General features: G+C 28.2%; 1 protein-coding gene across 3 annotated transcripts in view; it reads left to right on the top strand.

The window, feature by feature from the left end:
• Positions 1-12318, top strand: part of LOC112688031 (calcitonin gene-related peptide type 1 receptor-like) — a 222000-nt gene that overhangs the window by 184832 nt on the left and 24850 nt on the right. For all 3 annotated transcript variants that reach the window (XM_025561046.1, XM_025561044.1, XM_025561045.1), the window contains exons 7-8: positions 8288-8505; positions 8789-9089. In XM_025561046.1, the coding sequence (XP_025416831.1) occupies positions 8288-8505; positions 8789-9089 (519 nt within the window). The remainder of the gene's footprint in view (positions 1-8287; positions 8506-8788; positions 9090-12318) is intronic.

Genomic DNA, 12318 nt, shown 5'->3' with positions numbered 1-12318 from the left:
ATTATTATTATTATTATTATTATTATTATTATTATTATTATTATTATCATCATATTATGATAATTAATATAATTAATAAAAATATACTACAAAAAAAAAGTCATTATTATTCTAATGCTTAGTGATATACAATTTTCTTTGTTTTTTCTTGCGCATATATACGCGTATATCAGTACGTATATTTGTACTGCCACAATCGATAAATAAAAGACCTAAACTTTTGTTTAAAATAAACTTAAAACAAACAAAAGGAATGCATAATTAATAAAAAAAAATGCTCGATATGAATGATGTTTTATTATTATTTTCGATTAATTACACATTATGTTGCTTACTTTCAAAACAGAGTTTTACTGAAATACTGGCTATTTATAAAGTTCCATTTTGATATTGACAGACACACATAGTTATAATACAATTTAAAGCTTTCTGATAAATTATATTTTTTTGTTTTGTTTTGCGGTGCATAAATAAACAATTCCGACGCGGGAATACGTGACATATAATTGTCCATGCTTGAAACCAGAAAACTCCAAGTGGATTCCACAAACTTGCAACGACTGGTCTTGTGATTTATTTATGGTCATCGCAAAGGCCATACGTACTGGAAATTGTAAACGTTTAAAATCCAATAGTAAATCCGTTGGAATGATTTGTATATGTGAGATCAAGACATCCTCTCCTTTGTATTTTCCTTTTATGATTGTTGCCTCAATGACGTTCTTCATCACTTTTTTTTTTTTTTTTTGTCAGTCTTGTTCCATTGCACAGTCGAAGATGATTAATATTACGCAGCATGATGATAACTGATCCTACTTTTAGCTACAAATTGTGAGGTGGTAATCCAAGCAATCCCAGTGAATTTAAAAACTCCGTGGATTAGTTGACTACATCATTCTGGCTCATAACGGTGTCGACTGATTTGTAGGAAACCAACTGTTCCGGAAGAAAATTCTAAATGGTCACATTAAGATCCTTGAAATCTTTATTTTTCAATGCCAATATTGCTCTTTCACCTAGCCAATTATGGTTATTAAGCTGTTGCGCTATATCTGGGAAAACACGTTGAATAAAAGCTCCTCTTTTGAGTTTGTGATGTGACAGAAATCTGTGGGTATTCTGATGAATCCGGTCGAGGTGTCCAATGCGACTTTATTATTTCCAATGTCTAACAACTGCTTCGCAAACACATTTGCAGTTTCATCTTGTTGCAAAAAAACTCGCATTTTAGTTGTTAATTGGAGTGTCATTACGTACCACCACGAATTCGATGATTTTAGACATTTTAGTTCGTCAGCAACTGTTGATCGGGGAATAATTGGAAGAGTCTGATAAAAATCACCCGACAACAGTATCATGGCCCCACCAAAAATATTTTGGTTGTCACGAAGATCTTTCAACGTTCTGTCCAGTGCCTCAAGTAACCTCTTATGGACTATTGTGCATTCATCCTAAACAATCAATTTGCATACCTGTAGGATCTTGGCCATTGTGCAATTTTTGACGATATTGCAAATTAGTGTTTTTATTTGCATGTTTTATGGTAATTTTAAGACAGAATGTGCAGTTCGCTCACCTTCTAGCAGAGTCACAGCTATTCCAGATGAAGCCAACGCTAGAGCTACATCATTTCGCAATCTGATCCTCGCCAAAAGCAACGAAATTAAGAACGTTTTTCCGGTTTTTCCGGAAACACTAAGGAAATAAATCCCACCAGATCCACTGTTCACAGCTTTTATCAAACTATTTCGGCCAATACTTCAATGTCGTACTGTTGTTCTTTTTGCAATTCGTGGATTAATGCATCGTGCATACAACGACTAGGTGCTGTCATTCCCAAACTCAACAATACTTTATTTGCCACCAATAAACACATATCTTCTATCATGATCAATGTCTCATTGTAAATTTTTGCAGTAATTTGTAGTGTAGGATTCAAAGTTTAACGCTGCACACAATTCAAAACATCCTTAGACATCATTGACACTCACTAAAGAATGTAATTTTAACATAGCAATACGAAAATTTTCTTGATCTATCTCCCATAAGTCATCAATGCGATTAGCATGTGAAGATGCTCTTCGCAAATTTGATCGACTGTGACGACCTATGTCAGGTCTTTTTGTCGGCATCGTAAATTGTAATTAATAAAACTTTGATATTTATTCACCTTTTAAATCTTCTCTGGACTCCCACAAATAATTCAAGACCAAAATTAGCCAAAACAAAAACAAAATAATTTATTTCTTTATAAAAATATCATTATTTTTGAAACTAAAAGCAACCATAGCAACCATCTATAAACAAAAATTTCCATCGTAAATATCGAAATGTCTGTTTAAGCACCTCCCGGAGTTGGGCCTATCACTTTTTAACTTCTTCTAACCATCCAAGGCGTGATCCAAATGCATATAAAAAAATTCATTCAAATCAGTCTGGCCGTTCTGGAGTTTTAGCGAGACTAACGAACAGTAATTCATTTTTATATATATAGAAGATAAAACCTGAAATTTGAGATATATTAGTGAGTTACAAAATTATTTTATAAGACATATTAAATACATATTTTTTCTGAAATCCATACTTCGGAATTACATTTAAAATGTATACTAATAAATATAGGTAGCAAGACAAGGAACCTACAACAAAACCAGTTTCTAATCGGTTTTCACCCCTTTATAATACACGAATAATTCATAAATAGGGCTTGGAATTATATGCACTATAAATGTACAAAATATGTTTATATTTATGCACTGATTATCATTAAAACATGCAAAAATATACAAACAAAATGCATGTAAATTAATTTTTTTTAGTTTAAAAAAATATATTATTCATTCAATAGAATTAAAAAAATTAAAACTATAAATTATTATATATAATATAATAAAATATATTATATATTATTATTATTATTATTATAATTTTTTAATTATTAAAATAATCAACAGGTATGGACATAGGCGGTACTACGGGAGGGGCAAGGTAGGCGGCTGCCCCCCCCCCTGCGAGTTCTTACTCTCCCAATACATTTCAAATATTGGTTGGTAACCCCTCATATTACATGCTTATTTAAAGTCTGCATGGTTGTAAGTAATAATAATATTATCTACAATCGTGGGAGCCATTCATGTAAATATACTGATAAGATTTTTTGAGTCAACATTTTCAATATTATAATAATTTATTTTTATCATTGACAAATCATGAACCAATATTATTATTTTATTATAATCTGCATCACAAACATTTTGTATGATTTTATATTTTGATTTGAAGATTGTATTTTATTTAGTATTCTTGAGTTTTTTGGATAATATTAATTATAATAAAAATTATGAACACAAACCAAGGTAAAAAAATAAAAACTTTATACGACTTTTTCATACAAGAACCATCATAGGTGGCTCTACGAGATGTGCCTGGTATGCCTTGGCACACCCTAATGTGAATAATGCGAATAAAAAAATTGAATAATTACAATTAAGAATAAATGTGCATACACATTAATTAAATTTTAGTTTTTTTGTAAGTAATATTGCAAGTGTTCCGAATAAGTCTGAAATAATAATTACGTGTATATTTTACCAATCGTTATTTTACATCATTAACGAAGCCTTTATTTTTAGAATTTAAATCATAACATGGTCTACACGTACGTGTTTATAGCCTCTTCTTTATATTTTGAAAAAATAACCAAAAAATGACAGGGCACACTCAAATGCATCATTCTAGGTCCACCTATGAGAACCATCACAGGTAAATTGTTGTAAGTTATTATTTTAAAATTTTATAAGATAAAATAATATAAATGTAGGTATTTGTAAGTGTATTATTCGTTTTACAAAATAATCTTATTTGATAAAAGTTAAAATAAGTTATCAATAAAATACTTTTTTTATAGCTAGTCTAAAGATTTAGACAAAATAGTGTTAATATTTTACTTAAAGTATTTCCTGCCCCCTCTACCAAGAGGGTCTAATACCACCTATGGGTATGGAACAAAAAAATGTTTTAAATATCTAATTGAAATAATTGAAGTGTAATTTTTAAAATTATATATTAAATTTATAAAATATTTATAAAGTATTTATAAAATGTTTGAACATTCAATCATCTAAATAAAAATGCACAAACGAAAATCAATTTAAACAAATTTAGTTTATTTTTGTATTATTTCAAAGTTACCTGGAGAGTTACAGATGACAACCAAAGACTTAGTTACATTTACAAATATAATCGCTCTCCACTGTTGACTTTAATCTCACATACTTTACAAAAAATATACCCCCGTCAGTTGCAAAAATATTTTCTCTAAATTCCGCAACATATTTACGAAAAGACGAATGTACTTTTGACATTTTAATAAGAAACATAAACACACAATAACGCGAAATTCGGTCCAAACAAGAATAAAATATGGTTCACGAAAACCTTTTCGATATACAGATTATAACTACTAGTGCAGATCGAATTATCTTTATCTAGAAGCCATTAGATAATATAAGAATACAATTTCCTTACAAACCAAAGATATATGCAAGGTCATCCTTGGAGAGGGAAGATGAAATGAGTAATCGTCCTTTTTTTCTCTCAAATTTTTTTTCATTAGGAATATACATAAATGTGAATAAATGTATAAATTATCCCCCCTCCACTTTAAAAGATTCTTGGGATGCCACTAGATATACGTGGGTAAAATCTATGAAAAATATTAAAACAAATGGGTATGAAACATTTAAGTTTTCGACTATAATAAAATAATAAAACAAATTAAAAATTATTAAATGGTTAATACTCGTACATTAATATATAAATAAATGTAAATATAATATAATTAAATATAATAGTTAATATAATAATACTCCAGGCTAAATTTTTAGTTATTTATTTATTTATTTCTTTATGAAATATATTTGTTTATTTGTTTATATATTATTCGACTATAATTCAATGAAAAATTGTTAAATACAGAAATATGAAGTTAACATAAAAAAATGACAAAATATGCGAAAATATGCTAAATAAAGTATAATTCAAAAGTTGCAGTTATCTTGCTATTTTTTGGACTATCTTTGGACTGAAAAAATATACAAATGCATATAAATTCGAGCCTATTTCATAATTTATGCTCCGATCCATTATAATATAATTATAATAATTATAAGTTTGAATTATAATATAATATTAGTAGTTCATATTAAGACCCAACAATTTTTTGAACAAAAAGAAAATAAATTTACTTATAGTTTTTATTTGACTCATTAGATACGATGAACTGTAGGTAAATATCAATAGTGATCCTTAAATCTAAAAATAGTATAATAAATAATTCCGTAAGATAATCTAAGAAACTTCTTGTGAGAAGTTATTTTAGTTAGAAAATTTTAACCATAGGAAAAAATAATTAAGAATGATCATCAATATTCATAAAAACAATTATTGTTCTATGTTTCGATCTATAAAAACTTTGTAAAAAAAAATTTATGTGGCCACCATATCTGATTTTTATAACATAAAATTTAATATTTCAAAGATTAGATTTAATTAAAGCTTTCAACCCGTACAACATAAATATTAAAATTATTTATTTAAGTAAATTAAATATACATAATTATGAACTATTACAAGGCTGTGAATTTAATGCGCTTAGAAACTATTAAATATGCATGCAAATATGCACCAAAAACTGACAAATTATGCATAAAAATATGCAAAAAAACCGTTAAAATTTAACTTTTATTTTTTTCATTGTAATTTTTTTTATTAATTATTAATTTGTTATTGGGCTAGTATTAATGCTCATTGTATACAACAGTGGTGGCCAAACTACGGCCCACGGGCCAACTGCGGCCCGCCATCATTTAATATCTGGCCCGCGAAAGTCTTCTATATTACAGCACTTATTTGTATAACTGTAATATTTTGCATTTACGTAAAAAAAAATTTAAAATTCAATTGTTTTATGGCCCGAGGAAAAAAAAGTTTGGCCACCACTGGTATACAAGATCTATAAAAGACGATGTTATGGGGGCAAAATTGAAATATGTCATGTATTGGTTAAATCTTCTGGTATATCCAAACCTGTTTTCTTTTTCACCAGTTAATATTTTTGAAATATTACAAATTATTTGAAATCCTTTGTTTTTGTTGAGAACTGTTTGTAATTTTTTATTAACAGCAGTTCCAGCTGCTTGACTAAACTTTGTCGAAACATCTTGTACAATTTCAGTAGCTTCAGATAAGGGAATACTTTGTTTTTGTAGACGCGTAATAGCTATAGAGGAAGACATGCGAAATTTGAATGTATGTAAGCCAAATTTCCTTTCATTTGGTTAAGTTTTAAATATTTTTGAGCATTTTTAATAGAAAGTACATAATTTTCATCAAAACATTCAACAATTCGTCTTACAGTTTCGAAGTTTTCACTGTAATATATTGCGACAGATATTCACATACCCCAACGAGTCAAAATAGGTTCGGGGGGTAGTGGTATATGAGGTGCATCAGTATGAAATTTCTGAACACGATAAGGTGCTTTTTTAAATACTCGTTTGACATTTCCGATCAGTTTATTGATTTTTGGAAACTGAATACGAATTTGTTCGGCAATTCTAAGCAATCCATGAGAAGTACAAGTTACGTGATCCATTTTTGTATACAAAACTTTTAATGTATTACCTGCCTTTGTCATATAAGGCGCAGCATCAGTTAAAAAAAGTAATACGTCGTTTCGACGTATTCTGTCAGGCCATAATAAATACAGAGAATTTTAAAATACTGAACATATTGTACTATAATTTGTTTTCTGTAAATGTTCAAGATCAAACAAAAAAATTTCACCTGCACAATCCGGGAGTAATGTGCCAATAATGACTGAAGCGATAAAACGACCTCAGTATCTGTCGTCTCGTTTATCGATACCAGATTTTCTTTCCCACAACTTTTTGTCTTATTTCTGAAATAACTTCTTGGTAGCAATATTCAACATTTCCTTTGCGCAATATTGTTTGATCTGGTACATTTTGTGCCGTGCATTTTAATAAAAATTTTTTGAAATACTTATTGCTTAATTTATTAAGTGGGATATTAGCACTGAGCATTTCTTTACACAAATAAGTGATGAATAAAGATTTTGATGACGAATCTTTTGTAATAAATTGCTGAAATTTTTTTTTGTCTTCTACACGATTGATTCCTCTCCGATGTTTATCAGTTGCAACGTGTTGTGTTACAGAAAAAACGTTTATCGCTGGCTATTTTTATATTACAAACTGTACAAAATAGAATTTTATTATCCGTTGTAAATATGTTTCCAAATTCCGAAACGTAGGTTTTTAAACGGGTCGCAACCGATGTTTTTTTCCTTTGGCATATTTATTTAGCGATATTATTTAAAAAAATGTGACATATATGAAGTACTGAACACGTGAAATAAAATAATTAAATAAAAAAATCAACACGAATAAAAATAATACTCGAACACACACACAACGCTCGTTGATCAACGGATCGCATCAAACTAAAGACATATTAATGTTTTTGATTTTTGTCATCCGTTGTGTACGATTTGATATCAGTTAATTAATTTAATCCCTACTCCAATAGTACAATAGTCAATAATACACGTAATATCCGACTAAAAATAGAATAGTTTCTATAAAATCATACAATTCATAGTTTATACAAATACATTTAATATCAATTTAGAACAGATTGACCGAAAAAAAGCATTTATACAAAAAAATCATTAAAATATGCATTTATATGCTATAACCCATGAAATATGCAAAAATATGCTAAATAAGATTTGGTATTTGAACTATATATTATAAGTCAAAACAAATTTTAACCAAATCCATTTTATTATACGGTGTGGCAAAAAAAAACATACAAATGCATTAAATTTACAGCCTTGGTTATAATTGTAGTTTTCAAAATTAATTTTTTAAATGTGAATGGTTTTATTATTGTTTCAGTTAATAAAATAAGTATAATATAATATAATTTTCAATGTGTAAATCTATATATTATTATCATTCCAATCCTCATGTAGAACTATTTATTTTATTTTATGTATTTTTCATACCAGAAAACTAGATTGTATTAAATTCGAGATATTTCAATCATTATTAATCAAACACTATTAATCAAATATTAAATATATTATATTATTGTTTTGTCGTATTATTGTATATGTTGTCTAAAATTGAAAGTGTTCTAAAGAAATAACTAGATAATAATTTAATAATAATTTAATAATGTATATTATTTATCTTTTTAGTGGTGGTGTCAAATACTACATGTTGTGCTACACTACTTTCTACTTACCAATTATGCGTGGATGTTAGCCGAAGGATTTTATTTACACACCCTTCTCGTGTTTGCTTTTACATCCGAAGATACTCTAGTCCGTTGGTCCTGGACGTTGGCCTGGTCAACGCCACTAGTTGTCATTACTTTATATTCATTTCTCCGAATTGTTTATGACCATACATCTGAGTGAGTAAAAATATAATTTTATACTTTATACACTTGATTGATTGTTTTTAACTAAGATATCTTATGGTATGACTTATCCATTAAATACGAGTATAATATACTAAATTATTATTCATTGTTAAGAAAAAAATTCTTCAATGACTCTAAGAAAATATAAGTTTTCTATAACATTTCTAAATGTATTTTTACAATAATATATTTATTTTTTTTTTAGTTTAAAAACGTTTAAAATGGTTCTACATGAAATAGCTTAATTTCGAAATCAATTGATTGCACCCTCTAGGTGCTGGATCAATGAGTCACCATTTACGGAGGTACTAGTTGTGCCAGTATGTATGTCAATGGCACTCAATCTGGTGTTTTTGTGCAATATTGTCCGAGTTCTATGGGTTAAGCTTCAAGCAGGGCCGTCACATCTGTCCAACAGCACTCCATCCCGGACACTGTTGCAGGCATTTAGAGCCACGTTACTATTGCTGCCACTTCTCGGCCTACATTATCTACTCACGCCTTTCCGGCCACCAAAACAACACCCTTGGGAGCGGTTCTACGAAGTAGTGTCTGCCACTACGTCTTCATTCCAAGTAAGAGCCACAAAATTTAGCTTCACGCATTTTTTAACAAGTTTGAAACCGCTTAAGCATCCCTCTCTCGATAATTGAATCAAATCTAATGCCCAAGCCCATAAAAAATTGTTTTCAAAATCACTTATTTATAAATTATTAAATTTATTTCAATTATAGCTGTATTGTATAACCTAATGTTATAAAATCATAGTACTGTAAGCATATTGTTATTTATTTGCAATCAATAAAATACTTATTTTTATTTTTACATTTATGTTTTTAATAATATCAAGATTGTTGAAACAAATATTAAGTAACAAATGTATGTTCAGTTTTTTTAGTCAAAATAAAATAATAGAAAAAAATATAGTTATAATATTTTCGTTTTAATTGTATACAATTTGTTAACTAAAAAGAATAAAATTGTACCAAAAATAAACAAGCAATAACAGTCAAAAGTATATTTTTCAACAAACTAATATTCTATTGCAAAAATTGTAATAGGTATTATTTTAAATGAGAAAACCTAATAATCTGAAACTCAAAATGAAAAACAAACGCTTATATTGTAAATTTAATTTATTTTCATAATCGTTTGACAAAATAAGTTTGGTTTAATGACGCATATTTTTAATAATAATATATAATGACAGTTTATAAAAAATTATAAAAAAATTTCGAATAAATAATAAGATATAAATTTCTTTATAACTGCAATTCATTAGTTCTTTGAATTGTTTGTAATGAAACTTAGTTGTGTACAAATCGAATCGCATTATCAACAACATACAGTAGTTATTTTATAGTTATTTAAAATTTCAATAATTTCATTATTTCATTATTTACTTTTTATATTAGTTAAATGACTTGTTATTTTTCGACAGCTGTCATTTTCAATTTGATATCGATGAAATTTACAATATTGGTCCCACAGCAATAGTTGGCCAATTAAATCAATAAATTCCCCAAAAATTCCATTAAACAATCTAATAACCGTCAAAACCAACCAGCACCCCACATTTCATACATACCCTCGTAAGCCCCCTTCAACACACCAAACAACCCTTTCGTAACCGCATCTATAACCCCAACTTCCTTTCGATAACCTCAAGCAATCTCTCCATAGCCTCTTCCACAATCCCAGATCTCCTTAAATTCCTTAAAGCTACTCTTCCATGCCCCTCTTACACTCTATCATAGTCCCCTCCATAACCCCCAGCTCCCTTTTCTACCATTTTTATCATAATACCTCTATTAAATCCCCTTAGTGTCTACTAAAACCTCCATAGTCCCTAACACCAATTTTACATCCTCATATATAACCCTCCACAGCACCTCCACGACCTTTGAAATCCCTATTACACTTATGTTTCACTCCATACTTCCCAATATACTAAACTTTCATTCAATAAATGTTTATACTACTTTAATCCCCTTCACATACTTACAGTACCCATTTCATACTTCTGCCGTAACCTAAGTACCTAATCCATCACTACCTTGCATTCTGTCCGTTTACATGCACTAATCACCACATTAAATCTGCCTAGAACCATTCAAATAATACCTAAAACTATTTCTCTTTCAGTCAAGCTCACACACTTACATAATACATTAATGTTCGTCGTTCCACGTACAGTGGTAAATACCTAAATATATTTACTGTAAAATATAACATTTTGTCAAAAATAATTGTCAATTGAGTAAATATTATTTTAATTACTTAAAAAACAAAATGTTCTATTATTTATAATAAAAAGAAAGATTTTTAAAAGAATTCTAAAAAAAAAGACTTAGATACTAAGATACAATAAAATCAAAAAAAATGTTTTCATAATATTTTCAAAGTTAGGTCTGTGCTCAAATAAAAAAAAATGTTCTTAAATTAAAATAGTTACTGATTTAATACATGTATTTTTCCGACAAATATTGTTAAAATAAAAGTTTTTTCCGTCTCATATTCAATTATAAAAATATATGTTTTGCTGATAATAATTATTTATTGGTGGGGCGAACAATTAAAAAAATTAAATTGAAAATTTACGGTCCAATAACACTATATTGTTTTGCTTTATAGCAATATTAAATTTAAAAAGTGAACATTTTTTCATTAATAAATACTTGAATAAAATAAAACCATAAAAATACGCAATTTTGTTAAATTCTGTATAATAAAGATTCATGTCAATAGATAATTTTTAATTAATAATTATATACCATATATAAGAAAATTTAAAAAACAAAAGACACCTGTGTTCTAATTTGTAGGTAACTGACAGTTCTAAGTCTGTAAAAATGAGAAAAAAACAATATTTTTATTATGGACCCATCTAGAGTAGTACTTGTAATTTCGTGGGTCCCAACTAGTGTAGAACCTAAATAACACTGGGACCTAACTAGACTAAATAGGAGTCTTCGGGACCATAGACGCAATTTGGGGGGAGCTTGGGTATGTTTAGCACCCTCATTTTCGAAATTAGCACCCTAATGTTTTCGTGTTAATTTACATTTAATTACTCATTACTCATTATGAATAGAAAAACAGAGTTTTTATTGTATAAATATATAAATTTATTATTTAAATAATGGCGGTGGAAGTTCGTCCTTTGTCTCTTTGGTCCTCAAACTAGATAATAATAATAAGTAGGGTTGCCAGAATTTTAAATCCCTAAACCTAAACCATCATATTGAATGACACTTTTTTTATTTTGATATGAAAACAAAATAAGTATATGTATAATTTTTTTAATTTAAATATTTATTAGCTAATACAAAAATACATTAATGCTGTATATAACCATACCGATTAGATTACCATAATATAATAATATAATGTACAATATTATTCTATGTTTTGTTATTAAATAATATAATATTAAATGTTATTTATGGAAAAAAAAAAATCTTTGCTATAGGGTAAAAGTTTCAAGTTTCTAACCACTTTACTTTTGGAGTTATGACTAAATAACTAAAATCTGAAAAGTGAAAGCATTATTTACAGCGTATTTTTACCATTTCATGACAGTTTTTTTCCTTCCACCTGGTTTAAAAAAATTACCTATCTAATGCACCACCGCATGCCGATTTAAAATTTAAAAATTTCCTAGAAAAAACTTTTGGACCAGTATTTCTAACCGAAAAAGTGTTAAAAAAATAAAATACAAACATCATTATAAAACTATAATATCCTTCACTTCAGTCAGAACTAAAAGTGAAAAGTGAAAGTGAAAAATCTGTGTTTACAGAC

The sequence above is a fragment of the Sipha flava genome, unplaced genomic scaffold (assembly GCF_003268045.1).
Source record: "Sipha flava isolate LNK unplaced genomic scaffold, YSA_version1 36_pilon_pilon, whole genome shotgun sequence".
NCBI classification, from domain to species: Eukaryota; Metazoa; Arthropoda; class Insecta; order Hemiptera; family Aphididae; genus Sipha; species Sipha flava.
This window is presented reverse-complemented; position numbering and strand designations above follow the sequence as displayed.